Source organism: Anomalospiza imberbis, chromosome 4, assembly GCF_031753505.1.
Source record: "Anomalospiza imberbis isolate Cuckoo-Finch-1a 21T00152 chromosome 4, ASM3175350v1, whole genome shotgun sequence".
Taxonomy (NCBI): Eukaryota; Metazoa; Chordata; class Aves; order Passeriformes; family Viduidae; genus Anomalospiza; species Anomalospiza imberbis.
In genome coordinates this window covers 52,309,282-52,330,762 of record NC_089684.1, presented here as the reverse complement: position 1 = coordinate 52,330,762, position 21,481 = coordinate 52,309,282, and the positions used below count along the sequence as shown (strand labels likewise).

The following is a 21,481-nucleotide window of genomic DNA, read 5'->3' as shown; positions in this document are numbered from 1 at the left end:
AAAAACATCTTCAATATTGATCAGCCACACACATGAGAAAACACTTTTGCAATAAAGGATTTGCATAAACAACTGGACACATGTAGCTTAAAGCTGTCTAAATTCTTCACCATTATGTCAAAGTGTTGTTGAAAACCAAGATACAGTTTCTGTGAAGATTAATTTCACTTTACATACTTCATGGAATGGGCTTCCAATCTATTTTACCTGCCAACATTCAGTTAATATGACTCAGCTTTTCTGCCCAGCTGTCAAAAGCTGAAGAAAAAAGGATAAGCAGCTCCACCTTCCTTTTCTGATTGCCAGCTATGCAGCACAAGAACGATTTACCTTTCCTTTTCACAATATGTGTGTCTTTAATAAAGTCTGATTTCAATTTATACACATATTCCAGTATCTTCTACACTGAATTTTTGTGTTTCTCCATTCAAGTTAAAGAAACCAGTAACAAATAACCCATATAGCCAGAGAAAGTTTGGGAGTACATCTGTGCTCAAAATAGGCAAAAACATTGTAAGTAGTTTCTGGAAAACAAACAGCCCAAAACAGGGGACAAATCCTGGCCCAAAACAGACTTGTTTGGACAATAGCCATAATTTTGCAATGCACTGGAATGCAGCTAACAATGCCCACTCCAAAACGCAGTTTTGTTCTGGTTAAAATAAAAAAGCCCTTGTGCTTCAGGTAAGTACTGACAGCAAATTTTACTTGCTGCCTAATTTATGAACAATTAATTTTAATTATCATCTCAAGAGAAACAGCATCTGCTTACAGGAGAAACAGCATCTGCTTAGCATTAGGTTCCAGAAGGGTCTGTAGAATGCGATGAAAAATGAGGACTTCATACCCAGCTGAGTACATAGAGACAGGGAGAGCAGGATAAGGAATAATTCTCAATCTCTTGGAAGTATCTGAAAAGGTTTTTTACCTATGCTTCCCTTCCAAGAACATTTTGTACAGACCAAGCATACAGAACTGCAGTCTGGAAGGAAGGAGAATATTTGAAAAGGTTTTATCCACAAGACGACAAGATGAGCAAGTGAACACAGCTCACTTGCTCATGAATTCTGTGTAATCAATGTTAAGTCACAGGCTTGCCAGCATTTGGTTTAATTGGGCAGAGCAACCGTGTCTTCTGGATGGAGGTACAAAAAACAACAGCATTTTTCCAGCTCAAGCTCCATTGCAGTCTTGCAGCAAGGTCATGCACTGGCCACACCTTTCAGCAAAGTGTCCTGTGGGACAGGTGAAGAAGGACATCAGATTTCTTCTGGGAACCCTGAAGACATCATCCATTTTCTTTTGTGTACCTTCTTCCTAATCCTGCGGAAATGAACAGCCACATTTGGATGTTGCTACTCACTCCCAAGTGCAGTAAATTTTTGATTGTTCATTTTAATTTTCCATCTTTTCTGATCAGTTTTGATTTTGGATGCTATCTAGGAAAAACAAATAAGAATCAGTAAGATATTTAGATTCCCATTTATTTTTATTTTGGCTGCTGGATTTGTCATCTGTACTGCTCAATATTAGTTATGCCACGTGCAACACTCTCCAGAATAATTATTTTCATTTAACCACTTTTCCCTAGAAAACAATTTACTTGACAATTACCCTGATTTCTTTTCCCATGGTACCCCATCTTGCAGAAGCAACAGAATCCAACTGAAAAAGTGAGGATAACAGGATGCCACCAGCTAGTGCAGGCTTTTCTGCCTCTCCTCTTTCTTTTTGACCCAGGCTATGGCAAAGAAAGTCAGTTCATCCTCACTCCCATAGCACACACTCACATTTCTCTTCTATCTGCAAGCTCAGTACTCCTTGCTGTGTGGGGAAACCCCACCTGCTCTCCTTTGCAGCACATCTCTACCTGGACAGTGTGTACTTCAGGCAAGGAAGAAATCTCTTCTTCTGGCTCCTAAGTCCTTTTTCAGGCTGTTGTACACAGGAACTTAGATATCTGTGAGAATTGCTCCCATTCCTGAAAATGGTATGATTTCATCTGCCTCTACAATTATTGTCCTTTGGGTTCATTCCTCTTGACCAGCTGCTCAGCCACTGCTACTCAGGCTTTGTACATCTGAGTGCCTCCTAGCCAATAAGGTTAACAAAATACCCCGAAATCAGTGTTTGGCTGGTGAAGTCCTTCTAACTCAACTGCAGTCTCTCCCTCCTTGAGGAATTCTCTGCCATGCCCACTAGGAAGCACTAAGATCCCAGACATAGCAAGGGATGTAGATTGTTTTCTAGCTCTGAAATCCTCCCTTTGAACCTTCTATAGGAAGAGCAGTTATTTCAGCTGGACTGGAAGAACCCATCTACTTAATTGCTTCATTTTCTACAGCTCCCATGACCCCTCTTCTGCCTAAAGAGCTGGAAATTCAGGAACAGTAATGAGAATGAAATGTAAAGAGAATGAAAACTACTCCTTTTAACATTCTCAGGTGCTCATGCCAGAGTTTGTAATGCTCTAAAATGCCAAGCCACTGCTGAAGACTGCTCACCAAACATTAAATTCCCCATTAAAACAGTAACTTGAAAAATATTGCTGCTTCTCTTCACAAGTTCTGATAACAAACATGCCAGAAAATAGAGATGCTTCTGTGTGTCTCAACCAATACCAAAAAAAAGATACTGAACTACATTTGAATAATGGAAACTGCAACATACAACTCTTCCTTGCGCATCTAGGAAAAGAGAGCCAGGAGTTTTGAAAGGTGCAGGTGTTTGGTAAAGTTTGAAAGCTATACTCACAATGGAAAAGGAACTGGAGAAAAATAACGTACCTATTATGAATATAAACTTAGAAAGTTGTGATGTCAATGCTAAAGGGAAAAAATGAAGAGAGCTCATGAAGGTAAGTAAACAAGAAATAGCATGACCAAAGGGAGATGGGAAGAGGAAGAAGAGGAAAGAAAGCAAGGCAGAGAAGCAAGAGGCAGAAATGATTCAAGGCAGGACACAGGGGTACACTTGCTGAAGACCTCCTACTGTCACAGCTCCCTGTGAAAATCAGCACTGCAGAAGCCATTGGCATTGCTGTCCTACATTTTTGAGGAGAAACGGGGATCGAGTGAAACTGCAACCATACTTGGAAAGAGCCCTTAACTAAATTCCTGATAAAAAGGACACAGTTGCTCTGACAGAAAACTGATGTAAAGGAGCACATCTATTAGGTTTGCTTCTATATTGTGCTGTTGAATTCCAGAAAGGATGATTCAGGAGGAATGGAGTTACAATCAATTATCTATAATAGGATGATGAGAGAAAAATACAGCACTTCAGTGTATGATTTTCAAGGAGATGGCACTTGGCATTCTTCAGAATACTTTTTGTTACTTCATGTTCTGTTCCACTGAACAGCTCTTTCATTTTTTTTATTGAATTAGACCCAACCATGAGTTCCACTGATGGGCTTCATCTCAGAGAGGAGCAGCATTTTACAAGCAGGTGAGATACCTGTTAGCAATTCATTTGTTCATTTTACATTCATTGTTTACTTTATACTAATAAACTACAGCCCAAATTCTATTCAAAAGTTACCTATATACATACTATTAAAAATGCAAGTAATGTCACAGAGGTATAGTTCATGGATTATAAAACATTAGTACCAGAATTATAAAACAAAGATGGTTTCTGGGATTCTGAATTCTTGAGAAACCACCTCTCATTCCAAATTTTGAACATATTCAGTACCTAAACTCCATCTTATTGAAACAAGTCAAGATTCCACCTAAAAAATCCTTATTCCCTGCACACTTATGAAAAAAAAATAAAAAGAGCCTTTACAAGTATGTGCTGAGAATTGGATAGAAAGGAAAGATGGATTCACTCCTGATAGCAAAATTCATCTAGAGTTGCAGTCAGGAGCACTAAAACAGAGCCAAGAATGCCAGTGGGTTCTTTGGTTCCTCTCAAAACAAGTCATGGTTCGCTTTAATCAGCTGCAAAGACCATTTCAGAAAGGGCAGAATTGATAAGCTGGTTTTCATATGCTTATCTTCAGCATCAGCCATAAACAACAGCTGAGGAAGTAATTTCAGGCGAAAGCAGCAATAGTCAGCTGTTATAACTTGTGAAAATTAACTACTCTAGAGGGATATTTTGTAATAATATTGTACCAACGCTTGCTTTTTTCTTCTACTAAAATTAAGTGCATAGAGGAAATGATCCACTTCATGAGAAAACGTATTTTAAAATAAATTCCAAACTGGTTAGTTATCTTTGATGTTCCAGTAATTCACATTAAAGACAGGTAAGAAGGCAATGTAAAAACAAGCACTTCCCCAGTTCATATTTTCAGCATGTTATGCAATTAATTTTCTTCAGTTTGATATTGTTTAACTTCCTGCTTGAATGCACAGAATTAAATCCAAGGAAAATAAAGAAGCTATTTCAGAAAAAGAAAACAGCTACATAGATTAACTTAATTTAAATGCACAAAAAAAGTCTCATTCACACTACAACAGAGTAGTTTTCCTAAATTCAGACTTGGAACAAGTCTGAAAAAGACACATTCTCTGGGCTTGCTTGGACCGGAAAATGAAAGTGACCCATGCAGAGAATCGTGGAGACAGGAGCTGTGATGCAGCCTGCTCTTCTGTGAGCTGAAAATGGAGTTTTCCCAGAGAAGGAAGGTTTACAGCAGTGTCAGGTACAGCTGTCAGCCTCTGGGCCACTGAGGGATGAGTGTGTAAAGTGCTTTTAAGACAACTGTGAGTTTCCATCCCAGTGAGCTATTGCAGCTGCCTTAAGGGAATATCAGAGGAATCCAGCTCCTTTTAGCCCTGCTGAAGTAGTCAAAATTGATGTCTAAAAGCTGATTCTGACCTTGGTCTGAGATTTACAGAACAGCACACAGTGAAAGAACAGGCTTAATCCCTTGACAAACAGGACTGTGACTGTGTCACTGTGTCTTCAGTGAGAGAGCCCAGCTCAATTAGTCCAGATACATATCTCTAACTGCCTTGTCCTGGAAAACTTAAAGCACATCTGAATAAATTCTCTTTAATTTAAGGTGAATTACAGTACAAGGAACTACATATCTTTCTAAAAAAATCAATGTATAAGGTCCACAAAGATGCTTTCTCTCTTATTACTAAAAGAAATTAAAAGAAGAAACAGGTTGCCTCCCTGTTTACAAAACCATACTGAGAGATGGATGCCAGGCACAAAAAATGTTTTGTGTTGCCAAGTAAAGACAGCCAGGCATCTCCAAAGCCATCTTGATTTGTAAAGCTCCTGTGCTATCAATCCCCAACATTAACCCAAGAGAGTTTGTCAAGAATGAACCTGGATCTGTATAGGGCCAAAAAGCCATTAATACCTAATCCAAAATATAAAAAAACCCTGCAGGTGCAAGTAGAGCCAGTATGACTACACACCGTGTTAAGGTACCTTCGTGGCTCTTCACAAGACCAGGCTGTTGCTCACAGCTGAGTGAGTTCAGAAGAAGAAGAAAAGGCTGGAGAAGAAAAGGCTTTTAGGGGACCTTAGAGCAGCTTCCAGTGCCTAGAGAGGTCCTGCAAGAGAGCTGGAGAGGGACTCTTAATCAGGGAGTAGTGATAGATAAAATTGCTACTTCCTCCTTTTTTTCACTTTTTCCAGTCTTGCCCTGATTTTCTTCGGGGCTCTTGGTGCATGTACCAGCCTGGCTCTGGCAGGTTTAGGTTCTGGCCAGTCCATGCCAGGAACCAAATGGAATCTGAAAGTAACACAGTGGCTGGTGCTTTCCCTTCTGTGGTTTCCTTGCCTTCACCAGCTCAGCAAATCTGGGAGCTCCTGACAATGTCTTTCTTATGATGCACTCATATTTCCCCATTATGATGCTCTTATTTTCTTACAACTTCCCCATCTGGGGCCCATCTATGTGATCCCAGCATTGCTTCTGGGAGGACAGAAGCCAGGTATGCTCTCCCTACCCAGAGGATAGCCCCATCCCCACTGGAGAGACCCCCGAGTCCATGTGGAGAGCTGGGAGTGGGTGCTGCCAGAGCAGCAGGTGGGATATTCCTGTGCACCCCTGCCCCACAAAAATGAAGCGTCATGTCACCAGGGAGAAAGGTGAGTGCAGAACATCCCCCTGAGCACCTGCCAGAGCGGATTTTAGCTGGTGCCCCACTGTGCAAGCAGAGGCCCCTGAACTGTGGAAGGTGCTCTGGCCCCTCCCTCATGCAGTTCCTGGTATTAACCCCACTGGCACCCCAGCACGGTTCTGGGGGTGACACTGCTACTGTCTCCAGGCACTGCTCAGGCTGTGCCAGTGAGCTGACAGCAAGGACATTGTGCCAGCAGGACAGGCTCAGTGTCCCCAAGAATGGATTGGTGAGTCCCCAGAGCTGACACTCCATGGCCCCCAGCCCTCTTTTCCCCTCCTGCAGTATCAGGCCAGCCAGCTGAGCCAGACAGGGACCAGTGAAGAGGGATTCTACAACTTCTCCCCGACAGCCAGCAGGAGCTGACACAGTTGGCACAGAGGGTGAGGTTAGAGGTCTTCATGCCCCATGTCTGGCAGTACACAGGCTGGGGATGCTCTGGTAGCCAGCTGCAAACCACCCACCAGACCCTCATTTGCCCAAAAAGGCTCATTTCTGCACAAATTAAGTATTTCGAGAGGGTACATTATGTTATCAGTGGTTCTTGTGGCCAGTGGCTCTCACTAGCCAGGCAGCCCACCAGCAGGGGCAAGGGGTAACCAGGCTCGCCAGGGGAGTGTGGCACTGACACCAGCTGCCTCTGTGCCATCCCCTCAGGGGCTGCACCTGCCAGCTGGGAGCACCTCAGGCACACCACTACAGCAAAATTCTTGCTTGACAAAGGTAGGATATAACCAATTCCTAAAGACCCCAACAGTGCACACTCAGAAAGCAAGCTATGAAACTTGCTACTTCCTCCTTCTTTTCCAGTGTCTAGCCTTGTTCTGGCTTTTCTCAGAACTGTGGTCAGCAAAATCCACATCCCAGCCTGGCTCTCAACCAACAGGTCATTGCAGCAGTCACAGGGCTTGTGTATGGGGGTTTGGGCTCTGGCCATTCCCACCAGAGACTCAAATGGAATCTGAAAGTTGCAGATCTATCACAAGCACTTCCCCTTCAGTGGTTTCCTTGATCTCTCTAGCTCAGCCAAACTGGGAAATCCTGGCATAACTTCCCTGTCATGATGCACCCATTTTCTCTCCTTGAAACTCTGGGTGAATAGGAGGGAAGTAGCAGCAGCCTTATGTAGAGGAAAACCCTGCACCAACCCCATCTCCAGCCCCGCTTGTGTTCCCTCAGCCCCTGCATTACCATGAAGTTCACAGACACAAATTGTAGGATCATTTATGTTGGAAAAGACCTTTAAGATCATCAAGTCCAACTGTTAACCCAGCATTACAAAGTCTACCACCAAACTATGTCACTAAACACCACATCTACATGTCTTTCAAATGTCTTTAGGGATGGTGACTCCACCCGGGCAGCCTGTTCCAGTGCTTGTCAACCCTCCCAGAAAAGAACATTTTCATAACATGCCCTGGTTCAATGTGAAGCCATTTTGTCTCATCCTGTCACTTGTTACCTGGGAGAAGAGAGCCACCTCCACCTCACTACAGCCCTTTCAAAAAGTTGCAGAGAGCAGTAAGGTTCCCCTCTGGGGGCCTTCTCTTCTACCATCAAACAAACCTGTGGAAGAGGTTTTACAGCAACTTCTGTGAGCCAGAGAGAAGTTTGACATGAGGATCCATGTTTACCCCTGAAATAATTTTCTACCAAGGTCACTGACATAGAAATCAAGAAAGAAAGAAAGATAAATAAGAGAAAACTGCAACTGACTGTTCCAATAAGCACCTTATTTGTCTTTGGTGACCAATGAGTAAAGTGTAAACTTATGAGTTTTGTAAGAATGTATAAAAAACATGCATGCTATAATAAAAACAGGTTTGAAGCCTTCTGAAAATGGAGTGTGTTGCTTTGTATTGTGACCTTCTCAACTACAACATAAACACAGCTCCTTCAACTGCTCCTCGTGAGATTTGTTCTCTCTTGAATCTGAAAATCACAGCCCTGTGGCTGGCACTTCCCTTTCTGCAGTTTCTTTGCCTCATATAATTTTCCTGGTCTGATACACTCATTTTCTTCTTGAAACCCTGTGCCCACCCCGTGGTGGGGGTATAAAAGGAGATCAGCAGGAGCAGGGGCTACCACGCAGAGGAGAGCCCTACAGACACCCCAGCTCCAGTCTCACTCGTGGCTCTCTCAGCCTTGCCAGCACCATGAGGGTCCTTGCAGCCGCCCTGCCTGTTCTGCTCCTTGTGGCCATCTGCTCCCTGGCTGAGGCTGATCTCAGAGTCGCCAGGAGTGCTGCACTTTCCACGAACGGTAGGTTCTCCTTCTCCAGGAGAGAGCTCCATCCCCACTGATTAGAACCCGCATGTCCATGCAGAAGGCTGGGAGCGGGTGGTATCACCAGTGCAGGGACTAAGCCTCAGAGATGGAGGTTTTATGGGGCTGTTCCCGGAGGACACAGCACAGGTGATGGCAAATCCCCTGGGAGCCACAGGCAGAGCCTCTGCCGCAGTGTGGGGTCTCACTGGGCCCATCTCTCTTCCCTCACAGAAGCCAAAAGCAGGTGCTGCTTCTCCTACATTTCGCACCCCATTCGACGCAGCAGCATCAGCTCTGCCTACATGACCAGCAAAGCCTGCCCAACGCCAGCCGTGGTGTGAGTACCCAACATTGCCGGGCTCCAGGGTGCACCAGCCAGGGCAGCACCCCAAGGGTGTCCAAGGTTGTCCAGGATGGGAAAGGGCATGGACAAGGACAACAATGGTGCTACCAGCAGGACCTAGCAAAAGCACCCTGATGCCCTGGCTAAGTGCCTCAACACTGTTTTTCCCAACAGCCTGATCACCAGCAAGGGGAACCAGGTGTGTGCAGACCCCAACGCTCCCTGGGTGCAGAAATATCTGAAGCACTTGGAGCTTCTGGAGTACTGACTCCTCCCTGCTGCTGTCCCAGGGCAGTGGGCTCAGCCCCCACCATGAGACTGCAATAAGAGTGCTTGAGCTGCATCCTTCTTCAAAGGGAACATTTATTAAAATTGGCATACACTTGTTTAACTAAATTTTGCTTGCATAAATGCTTGAATAAAATGTTTGGCTTGTCAAACCCTTTGGGTGTCTCTGAAGTCCCTGCTGGAGCCCCAACATGATAGAAGGGACCCATGGGGAGCCTTTTGCCCTCCCCACTCCCTGGTTTCATTGCTACCCACTGTGCAGAGCAGCCCCGTGACAGCTCCCACAGTACTTCCCTTTCCCCAGCCCGGACTCAGCTCCTGCATCCCAGCATGACCCAGACATACCTTTGGGGTGACACTGGCAACTCATCCATTTTTTGGGGCCCTCTCCACACAGCACACATGGAGCCCAGTAACAAACCCCCTGGGCCACGAAGCCCTTCTGAGAAACCGCAACAAACTCTTTGACATATTTTCCCCAGAGACTAGAGGATCAGGACACTCTTTGACTACCTGACACCCCCACATTGCTGCATTGACTGCAGCCCCCTGCAGTGATGGAGCTGTTGTCCAGGTGCTCCTGGGTGCTGCTGTCCCCACACACACGCTCGGTGCCACAGTGCTGCCAGAGGAGCAGGCAGCATTGTCCCCAGCACTGTCACCACCTCCGTCCTCATGCCACTGCCCAGCGCTGGGGACATGAGTGGGACATCTCTGCAGGTGACACCAGCTCTGCCCCTGGGCCACACTCTGCCCTGCACAACTTCTGCTTGGGCCAAGACACACAGAACTCTACCAAGACTGGTCACTTGGGGTCACAGAGGTAAGGGCACTGGAGAATGACATCCAACAAGCCAACATAAGCAAACGAATGGTGCTGCAGCCCCTCTCTATTTCTAAAAATTTTTAGTGTAGCTCAAAAACTCAGGCAAACAAATACATAAAGCTGTGCACAAGTACACTCAATACTAGAAGAAGACTGAGAACCTATTGGAGTTTATAGAGCATAGAAGTTGAATTTATTTGCACAGAGCCTGAAAACTCAATCAGTATTTCAAACGACAGACAAGATAGAACCACCAAAATTACTCAGGAATACATATATATATATATATATATATATATATACACACTGTAATAATGAGACTAAAAGAAGCTCTAAATCCTAAAATTGATGTGTAGAGCTGCACAAGATTTGGGCAAGGCTGATGGACTTCTTTCTGCATCATCAGTTTGCTGTACTTCAAAGCTCGCTTCAACTGCTCTTCAAAGCAATGTATAGTGCAGTGCTTTTGGCCACTTCTGCAATTCAGTCTTATAGCAACAGCTTCTAGGTTAATAACACTGAAAATCTCTGACTTTGGAAAAATGTGAGAGAGAAAACACAAGACTTTTACATTAACCACAAGGCAAAAATTATAGTCCAGTAAAAATCCTCCCCGGCTGATTGTTTTCACAAATCTCATTATAGTCTAGGCAATCTATTGGTTCTTATAAATACACCAACCCTGGATTAAATACTGTGCATTTTCACAGCATCGTAGAGGTTTTTTTTCTTAATACAGCTTGACTTAATTCCCTCCCAAACCCGCCTGTTGACCACTGCACTCTTTGGCTGGCTCCTCGAGGAGGACACACTGAGGCAGGAGGTTGGCACCATGAGGACTGGCTCTCCTGCCCAAGAGCTGCACTCTGAGCACACAGCACGGAGCCCAGAGCCATTCGCACACTTCGCCCCCGGAGAACAACCCAAGCTACGTGTCCCTGCCGCTCTCAGAGCCCTCCTTCTGCCCCCCCAGCATCCACCCCTCGCTGCTGTCCCGGGCACAGGAGCTCTTCTCTGCCACCGCCAAGGCAGCACGGGGGAACCGGTCCCCGTTCTTGCCTTCCATTCCCCGAGCTGCCTCTTCTTTTTCCTTGAACTCTCGGACATTGTGTTAATACCCGAAAACTTTGTTTGATGAAAGTAGTGGTGTTCGAACCCACTGTGTCCCCGCGTTCTCGCACAGCTGACATCAACACCAAGTCTTGGGGGGGAACTACTCACAAAATGTGCCCTATTCGGTGTGTTTTGTGAAGCAAGCCCTGAGGAGAATGCCACGGAGAGATCAGCTCAAACCTAACTCTTCTCACGCTCCCCGGAGCCCAAACCAGACTCTGGATCTTCGGCCCTCGCCGGCCTTGCCCCCGCTCTTCCAGCACCGACCGCCGCTCCCCAGCCGGGGAGGGACGCGGCTCCCGCACGGCATCTCGGGAGTTGTAGTTCCCCGCGCTGCGCGACATGGCGGCTGTGCGGGCGCTGCTGGCCCTCGCCGCCGCGCTGCTCCTGGCTGCCGCCGGCCAGGCCAGCAAGTACTCCCGGGAGGCCAACGAGGGGCTGGCGGCGGCCGACGGCAAGCGGCGGGAGGCCGGGGAGTTCCGGGTGGTGAGGCTGAACCAGATCTGGGAGAAGGCGCAGCGGGTGAGTGGGGCGGCGCGGGGCGATGGCGCTGCTCGGAGTGGGCTCCGAGGTCGGGCCCGGCCGCTTCAGACACTCATTCCCCGTCTGGGAGATGGGGAGGAGCGGGCCCCTGTGTGTGAGGAGAGGCCGAGGCTGTCTGGCCCCGGCTCGGGGCTGCGGTGGCTTTTGTTCTGTTCCCGGGCACGGCTGTCCCCGGCCGTCACGCAGCGAGCGCTCCGCGGAGCCCCGCGGTCGGCGGCCGTCCCGGCGGCGGGGAGCAGCCTGCTCCCGGGAGAGGGATGTGTGTCTGAGCCCCGGGAGGTGTTGACCTGCCCGTGTTCAAATGCAGCAGCTACACCGCAGGCCCAGGAAGTGGGAGAGAGAGGGAAGCCCTGTGGTGGGACTTCCACACCAAACCTCCAGCCTGGTGCCGTGTAGGATCTGCGCTCGGCTCCAGAGCTCGCTGGTTGAATGCTTCAGCCGTGTTGTTCAGGACTGTGATGCTCTCATCTGGCTGAAGGCGGTGGCCTCGGTTCCTGCCCTGCACAGGGCAGAAGTTTCCTGCAGGAGAAGAGGAAACCTCCACTCCGGTGGTTGTGTCGCCTACATTCACATCAAGTGATGTAGACAAATGCCAAGAGGATCAGCAAATGGGTTTCACCATTGCCAGATGAGAACCTTAATTTTGACAGTGAGTCAAAACAGTACTTGAGTTTCTCTCACAGTGGACTATAAAAAATGTTTAAAATGAAAATACAGTCAAATTATGTCATTACAGTGGAAATATTTACTTAGAACTAAAAAGAACGGCTGCACTGGGCGAAGAATGCACTACAGATATCCCCTGAATATTGTGGACCGTGAGAATTAGGGTGATGACTGGCAAAGGTTCAGTTCTTTCAGGCAATAAAATATAGTTAACATTAATTTTGGATCTCCTGTATTCTGAATAGCCTGAGCTATTGAATTGGAGGTAGGGCATCCCTGGATTCAGCCAAAAACTAGAATCCTGCCATAGTGCTTCCTCCCAACGTGCTAAAGGAAGATGTCAAAAATACTCCCTTCCTCAATGGGAGACAGATGGAATGGGGCATAGGAAAGTGAAACTCCAGTTGTTGAATTGACAGCTGAAAAAGAAACAACACTGAGACTAGAAATAATCTGTAATGATAGTAATGTCAGTTACCTCTCACCTTTCCATTTACAGTCTTTTCTCATGTTCATACCTGGCTCTTCTGGAATTAAAATTTGAGGTGCTTTAGATCATCTATGTCAAGATGCTATAATATAAAATGGATTCACTCTCTCAGTAAGGAAGTAAGGCTTAGTAAATTCTATTCGTGTGAGCTAGATTTTAGAGATGCAAAACCTACTTGAACTAAATTTGCCACCATCTAAATTTCACTTTTGAGTACAACTGTCACCCAGCATGTGTTTTATAAAGTGATTTTTCAGTATGCCTGGGCAATGTATGAAATAAGAGGAAATCTAAGGCTGTGTGTTACATTTGCTTTGAAATACTTCTATGTGTCAATGCAAAATTCTTCATTCCTTTATTTTGGTAGTGATAGAGAAACTACTGAAAACAGGGAACTTCTTTGTTTTGACATGAAAGTCAGATACCACAATTTAGCATTGCAACACACAGCTGGAGGAGCAGTCCTTAAAAAAGCCCCAGAATGTTACTTAGAGGGACCAGGAGCTGGCAAGCCACACTTTAGTTTCCCTGAGGGTGGGTGGGAAGAAGTGCTTGATCCTTCTCCAGAATCTCTTTTCTTAAAGAGTAAATTTGTAGTAAAGAGCTCTTTCCTCTTGGAGGCAAGAGGGTAGGTAAGGATGTTGCAGGTAATGATTGCAGCCAGCCCAACAGCAAATGATGTAGTTGTTGTAATGTTCACAAATTTCCAGCACTCATTCCCAGAATTGCCAGGTACCTGTCTTGGATGTTAATGTCCAGGCAGCATAAGGAATGAGGAATAAGGAATGAGTTTAAGGGGCTTGTTGCTTGGCTATTTAATCATTAAACTTGACTTTTCACCTCTGCTTCTAGTTAGTTATTCCAGCATGTGAGTAATGTGAGTAAAGTGATGAGGAGTCTTACCGTTGACATTTTTTACCTGGTATACTCAGGGTCCATCATGGAATAACCTTAAAGGAAGTAGTTCTTGAACTGAATACTTTAAATTAACTTATGTATTCACTCTGTATTACATTAATGGGACAGGCAAGGGGCTTCCAAAAGCTTCCAAAGGATTTATAATGCTTACAAGGACAATCACTTTAGAGTCCTACTAAATTATAATGAGAATTAGAAAAATATTGCTCTCTTTGGGAGAAATTTGAATAGAATCTCGTTTTCTCTTAAGGAATAGTGGGCTTAATGTAGTTCCTTAGTATTTATTAAGACTTTAACATGTTTGATTGATGATGTCTCCAAACTTTATGTTTAGAAGTTCTGATATTCTTTTCTATGACTTCTGGAAAACAAAGCTGTCCATGTTTATGGGATTGCACTAACTGCAGAAGGGCTCTAACATCAACTGTACTGTGTAATCTTTTATACGGTAGTGTGTTTCTGATGACAAGGTCACATATGAAAGATTTTATTTTATTATATTTGTGGTACTTAGGAGCTAAATTGCTTCTTATCAAATTATGCCTGGCTATTTATTCTTGTATTTCCTCAGCCCAACTACATATGATGTCCATGCTACTTGAATGCTAATAGTAGAGTACCTAGACTAATATTAGAGTACCTAGCTACCAAGATGCTCAGCCGTTCCCTTCACAATTTGTAGTAAACCTTTCACTCAGTCTTGAAGCTCCAGGGCACAATTCTTGCTGGGGAAAATGATACTTGGTGCCACTGCAGCAGTGACACTTGGGCTGTCCAGGTCATCCTGCACCAGAAAAGCAAACAAGTACATAATTAAGGTTTTTCTTTTACTTAGCACATACTAAGAACCATAAATAAAGTCGTTCCTTCTAAGTGCTTTGTTTCTATAAAGCAGTTCCCCAAAAGTAGATGGTAAAGGACACAACAGGGATACTCCTTTGCTTTAGTATTAGAGGGATCAAAGGTTTTAATGTGTTCTATAAGTATTATATTTCCTTGTGATTCTAACTACTCTAGATTTTAGTAATTTCAGTAAGCCAAGTGCAAAATGCGGAGAAGAAAATAGTTTAAAATCAAAATAATTCTATGCAGTGGCACAAGATTAATTAATAGGACAGCCTATGATGGAAACATAAACAATAATCTGGATAGTTTCCTCAATTCTTGTCAATGGGAAGTGCATTAGCTTAAAGTAATTACACTTGTCCTAGTTACTTTAAAATAATCTACTGACACACAAAGGAACGGCTGAATCTTTTCAGTATCATTCAGATGTTTAAAAACAGTACTGAGTTCTGAGTCTGTGTTTATCAAACATACTCCTTCCTCACTGGAAATGAGAATTTTTATAATATGTAAGCTGGTTTTAATGATTAAATAACCGCTCCAATAGATAAACTTGTGCTAGGACTGATGAGCTCAGGTGGTTTCAAGCTGGATCTGAGCTCCCAGGAGCTGGGCACGCAGTAGTTGGAGGGATTTTATCTCCTCTCCTCTGGGTTTCTCCTCACCTCACTATCTTTTTGTTGACCACATAGACACAGAAAAAAAAAATGGTTCTGAAGTACTAAGAGGGCTTGTTACATTTCTTTGTTTTAAACTGAATAACTAAGGTGGCTAAAGTCTGGAAGTTCAGGATCAACTCACAGCAGTGCTGCTTAGCCAACCACATATTAGTCATTGTTCCTGTTTTCTCTGTAGCTCACAAAATTTCAAGCTGACCTAGCATTCATTTAAACTAATTTTTTTTCTATCCTTAGCCTCAATGTCTTACCTCTTTTTTTTCTAGTGTGTCAGACAGGAATACCTCTAGGTTTTATATGTTGTAATGCACATAAACCATGTTAAGAAATTATCTGAGAATTTTTTTTTCATTTTGATCATAGTAAAAAAATGCTGATGAAGTGGCTCTTCGAACTGCAAGGCCATCCTCAGTGACCTGGTAGACTGAAAAACTGTACTAACCAAAAAATATTTCGACTCACTATAACTGTATGGCTAGAAGATGGTCCACAGGAAAGCACATGTGGTGGCAATGGCATGTTGTTTGAGAAGAATTGCTGTGCCATACTGGTTGTTATGTATCTGTACTGGTTCCTGAGGTAGCTCTGAAGCAAAAGGGGACTCCACATGACTAAATACAAACCTTTCTGTGTTCTTGTTAGCTCCATCTCTCTGCTGTGAAACTGGCAGAATTGTATAGTGATCTAAAAATACAAGAAAAGGATGAGCTGAGCTGGAAAAAACTGAAGGCTGAAGGGCTGGATGAAGATGGAGAGAAGGAAGCCAAGCTCAGACGCAACTTAAATGGTAAGGGCTGTCTTGGAAAGAAGAAGTTTAAACCTTGCATCGCACACATGCATGGTTAGACTCTTGTGTTTAAACTATTCAATAACATATTGTCTTTCTGGACACTGAGCACACAACAAGTTCTTTGCAGGTCAGTAGGGAGCTGCAGGAGCCTAACAGTCCTTTGCTCCCAATAATTTCAGAAGGGGTCATTGAACCTGGGACCATTGTGTATTGAACTGTTAGCTTTTCCTCCATGAGCTGCAAAGTCCAGCTCTGCAAGTGACAGATGTAGCCCATCTCTCACCTTCTATACATCCATAGTTGGTTCTCATGTTTCTGTAACTTCTATTCTCTTGCAGTCATTATGACTAAATATGGAATGAATGGAAAGAAGGACTCTCAACTAGTTGATACCAACTATATTAAAGATGGCACAGAAAGTGACACACTAGATGATCCAAGACTGGAAAAACTTTGGAGCAAGGTAAGATTTCCAGGAACTGGAGTGTAGGAAATCAGTATTTTTTCACCAAACTCTTAGCTCTATCTTCTGAGAGCACTCAGATTTGGAAATTAATGGCTTTACTACTCTTTTGTTAAGTACTGACCCAGCTCCTTGCTCTGTAGCTCACATCTTTGTGCCCTGAGGGAACCCCACCTGTATCCAGACCATCCAGCTGTGGCAGGTTGTCTTTGGCAAATAAAACACCCACATTAATCTGAAGAGTGGAGCCTGGATCCCCCGAGGTCAAACAGAGTATTTCTCATATTTCCCTGAACCCATGGCTTCCCTTAGTGTGACTGTCACTGTGTGGTAGTATATCTATGGAGTTTTTCCCAGTTTTCTTATTGTTGTTTATGGATGTTTTTAAAAAGATGTATTTAAAATAGAACCATTTTGTAGACTGTCTAAAAGTGAAATGTATTGTGGGGAAGGGTTTTAAATAAGGGCTTTCTCAATCTAGTATTCAACTGAAAATGTCCAGGATTTGCATTCGTGCATAAAAAGTGGAAGATGTACTGTCAAGTTTGGGCAGTTAAAACTGGCAAAGTTATAATCTTCAGAAATTAAATAATTCAAATTTTAAGAAGTGACTAGTCAGATAAATCTAAGGAATTCTCTCATGAGTCTAGTGCAGTGATAGTAAAGCAGAAAAAAAGATTTGCTGGATTTTAAAATATTACTGTAGCTAGATACAGCTTTGGCAAGGAACATGATGTCCTGTGCTCTGGGGAACAGTAAAGTGCAATAAGAGAAATATTCCCTAAGCAAAAAAAAAAAAAAAAAGGGGTCTGAATGGGTTTGAAAAACATTCACTTTTGATCAGGCATTGCAGCAGGTATCCCACCAGATTTGTGGGTAGTGCCCCAGCTGTGTGAGCAGTGCTTCCTTAATAGTTAGAGAGCAAGTGCACAGCAGTGATAAAATCTTCACCTGCCAGCAGAGTAAGATGAAATAAAGACTGTTTTTAATATCAGGCTGCATTCCTCATGCAGATGGTTCACTTACAGTTGTCTGTGGAGATCCATGGCCCTTACTTCTGTATTAAATTGTTTCCCATGGAATAGGAATGCCAGACACTCTTCACTGGGTAGTCCACAGCAAGTCCAGCTTTGTAAGTCTGAAGCAAACTTCTTTTGATATGATTAAAGGCATCTTATCCATCAACATCTAAATCCTGACCACATACAAATATTAAGAGAATTGAAGCAAAAGATCTAAAGAAAAGTTTCACTTAATAATTTTCTAAATGTGGTGAAAAGTGGGAAGAGGTTTTGGCAGTTGAGGGCACTTAAAGCACTTGGCTTGGAAAGCATAATGAGCTCATGTTTCTTTCAGGCCAAGACCTCTGGGAAGTTCTCTGATGAGGAGCTGGATAAGCTTTGGCGAGAATTTAAGCATCACAAAGAAAAGATTCGTGAATACAACATTCTGCTGGAGACCGTGAGCAGAACAGAAGGTGCCTGAACATTTCTCTGATGTTTCAAGATCAGTACATCTCTTTTCTCTGCCCATTGTTTCCATTGCTTCCAAATGTCTTTGAAACTCCTCACATTTCTGGAGGAGATGCTGGCATTTTCAGATACTTCCTGGGTTTAGTTCTGCATTAGCTGCCAAAATTCTTGCCAACTAATGAAACTGTTGCCATTTCAGTTTTCTGATTCTGCCTCCATTTCATGCAGGGGAAAATGCCATGAGATTAACAATGATGGCCATTGTAGTTTACAGGAAATTATGCAGCAAGCATGAATCCACTGCTGCAAAATGTGATCTAAAGTCTGCAGAAAATGCATATTTTATCTCACCAGCTTTATTTGCACTCAAATCCTAAGAACTTAGCATTTTTTATTCCTCAGATTTGGGGGACTTCTGGAGTTTTTGAACTATCAAGATTTGGCCCACAATCAATAATACTTACTGTTCTTCAACAGATATCCACAAAAATGTTATCAATCCCTCTGAGGAGAACCTGGTGAAAGAGGAAATCTTGCACAACAAACACAGAGAACTCAAGGAGAAGTTAAGGAGCATCAATCAGGGCTTTGAACGTCTGCGTAAAGTCAGTCACCAGGGATATGACACAACCAGTGGTATGATGCAGTGGGGTTTGGGCTACTTTGGGATTCATTCCATTTTTAAAAAATTAAAATCAGTGGGCATAGTCACAGTATCACAGTGTGTCATGTACCACAGTGGGCTGAAGAGATAGAGCCAGCCAGTCCTCTTTAGAACCAAACACTGGAAGCCTGATGGAAGCATACAGTCAGTGTGTTAAGAGGATAGTTCTGTCTTCCATGCCCCCATGAGAAGGGATATTGCTCCAGGAGGACACGTAAATGAGACAACATGCAGGGCAAGCAATGCCTTTATCCAGTTCCTCAGGTTTGGGGGTTTTTGCTTTTAAAAACCTACTTGTTTTACCTACTACTAGTATCTAGTTTTATCCAGTACTTGGATACATCTCCCTTTTCATCTAAATAGATCTATTAGAAATGCAGTGCTTAATGTCTCTGTTCTTAATTTAATAACTATATATATGTGAGAAAGTATCTCTTTACCTTTCATAGAACTTGGGCATTAAAAGCATTGTGTCCAGATTTTCATTTTGTTATATGTGTTTCTTCAGAATTTGAAGAACCAAGAGTGATTGATTTGTGGGACCTGGCCAAATCAGCGAATTTCACTGAGAAAGAGCTTGAATCTTTTCGGGTAAGTAGAATTCCAGTGTCTTCTCTTGCAGAAAGATATTTTGCCACATAAGCTGTTACTCTGATTGCAGCCACTTCTGTATTACCCTCCAGACGCCATAAAAAAGTCATGCTGCCTTTTTAATACTTCAGATATATAGACATGTGTGTAACTAACCATATGCTGGTTCTGTTATAATCAGCAGAATGAAAATTCTGAATCCTCTCAAAACAACTGTTGCACATTTTCAATCTTGGAAAGATCAGGTCCTGCTTTTTGTTGCCAATGCACCAGATTTACCCCTCTTACCCAATGTCTTAATTATGTCCTTGGGAAGCACTGCAATCTGTATACCCAGCCATTTCCCTCTCATGCCCATCTCTTGTACTGTTAACTTCCCATGTTGGAGCTGTGTTGAGCTGACACAAAATTATTGTGATAAAGACTGATTTTCAGTAAAATAATATAGAAAATAATTCCTGTGCAGTTCATACCACTTTTATTCAATTCAAGTTGTATAAAGGAAAGATTTTTTTTTTATCTGACTTTGCCTGTTAATCAGATTTTAAAAAGAGGCTCTTTTTTAAAATTTGTTTCTCTCCCCTCAGTCTAAATTTTTGCGTGGTGTTCACTGCTCTCATCTTGTAGCACCTCACAGCCACCCACAGTCTCCTTTTGAGGACTCTGCAGTGGGTCATTTTCAGCACTGCTTTCAAAATCAGCAGGCTGGTGGTGATGGTAATGGATTGTCCAGACGTTTTTAAGAAGCAGGGAACTGAAAAAAGCTTTCTGTGCCTGACTCAGTCAAGTTATCATTAGGAGTGTCTTGGCAAGAGAAAGGAAGGCTTGGAAAGAAACCCCTCTGAAGCTGTGTGTATTTGTTATCTTAGGAGGAGCTGAAGCATTTTGAAGCAAAAATTGAAAAACACCATCATTACCAGAAACAATTAGAGATTTCACACCAGAAACTGAAGCATGTAGAGGGAACTGGAGACAAGGATCATCTGAACAGAAACAAAGAGAAATATGCCATGCTGCAAGAAAAGACAAAGGAACTAGGATATAAGGTCTGTATAAATCCAGTGTTACGTACATGTTGAAAGTTTAACTCAGTAGCAGAGGGGAAGTAAATTATCCAGTGCTGATTTTTCATGCAAGCTGAATGACTTCCAGAAAGGGAGTTCAAGACACATCTGTTCTCCATGTTTAGTACAGTATACACATAATTGTTCTTATAGACCTAAAAAGGCCTGAAATCTTCCTGCTCTTTGCTCTTTCTGTTGTTACAAATACTGGTAGCAAAATCTGAATATTTTATTGTATTGATAAATTATTGTCTTCCTGAAATTTGTTTTGTGTGTTTTGTTTTCCTGATAGGTGAAGAAGCACTTGCAAGACTTATCCAGCAGAATTTCTCAAGGTCTTCAACACAATGAACTATAAAAATTTGTTCTGCTTCACAGGATCAGTCTATTAACACAAAGCAGTTAATGTGGTTTTTTGAACAGGACTTACCAAGGAGTCCTTCTGAAATAGTAAGGATTGAACAGATATGTCCTGTAAGAATTTTTTTTTGTCTACTTAATTACCAATTTTGTATTTGCACTGTAAAATTAAATTATTAGATTAAATATTTAGGTTGCACATCTTGAATCATAAAAATCTTACTTCTGAATCAAGTAGCAGCCTTTGAAATAATCAGTTTTGTCAAAAGGAAAAAAATATGTGAGCTCTCAAAGGATTCCTGCCAATAAAAAAATACTAATCTTATAGTCAGGTAAAGTATTCTGATCAATGAAAGCAAACACTGAGGTACAAGAAGGTTAAACAGAGGCCAGAAAAGTCTTTATTTCAATGCTTGGCCTATTACATTTCCTACTTAAGGTTACAAAAATATTTTTACTGACTTTGAGCAGTGGCTCAGAGTTGCACTGCTGCACTGCATAGGAATCTTTCATGTGAGAGGGGGAGGAAGAGTAACAAGGGAACAAGTACTGAGGTCAATTTGCACAGTTTAGTTATTGACTAACGTGTGTGTACAATTATCTTGTTCATGGTTGCTTTGGTTTTGCTACACTTGGTCATTAAAAAATCAAAACAAATCCTGGTGAGGCTTTTTTTTTTTCACATTCCTTTTCATATAGTGAGAAGTAGCCAGCCCTGTTTTTTGAGCATGTTGCTAATTCCTGTAATGTTCATTCACACATTGGTTTTTAAGAGAGGAGGGCTATTTTGCACCACAAAGATGTGTTTCTATGTTCTGAATAGGCAGAAGGATTTCTAAAGCAGCTTATCTCTGAGTGTATATTCCAGTGCAATCTCCAGTAAAGATTATTATCACTTCCCCTTTCAAGACCAGATTTTTCTGGTCAGAACCTTGGCAGACATCAGACGCGTGGGTTGAAATGGTCTATAATAACAATGCTGACCCTTTATTTCAAATGAA

The 21,481-nt window shown here is 42.9% G+C and overlaps 2 protein-coding genes across 2 annotated transcripts; both read left to right on the top strand.

The window, feature by feature from the left end:
- Positions 1–8,108: 8,108 nt before the first annotated feature.
- Positions 8,109–9,149, top strand: LOC137472983 (C-C motif chemokine 3-like). The gene is made up of 3 exons (XM_068188578.1): positions 8,109–8,360; positions 8,598–8,703; positions 8,884–9,149. The coding sequence occupies exons 1-3, from the start codon at positions 8,255–8,257 to the stop codon at positions 8,975–8,977; spliced, it is 306 nt and encodes a 101-aa protein (XP_068044679.1). The 5' UTR covers positions 8,109–8,254; the 3' UTR covers positions 8,978–9,149.
- Positions 9,150–11,237: 2,088 nt separating this feature from the next.
- On the top strand, positions 11,238–21,137 carry LRPAP1 (LDL receptor related protein associated protein 1). Its single transcript, XM_068188576.1, has 8 exons — positions 11,238–11,458; positions 15,719–15,863; positions 16,205–16,329; positions 17,686–17,806; positions 18,279–18,437; positions 18,974–19,056; positions 19,926–20,102; positions 20,413–21,137. The coding sequence occupies exons 1-8, from the start codon at positions 11,279–11,281 to the stop codon at positions 20,476–20,478; spliced, it is 1,056 nt and encodes a 351-aa protein (XP_068044677.1). The 5' UTR covers positions 11,238–11,278; the 3' UTR covers positions 20,479–21,137.
- The last annotated feature ends 344 nt before the right edge of the window (positions 21,138–21,481 follow it).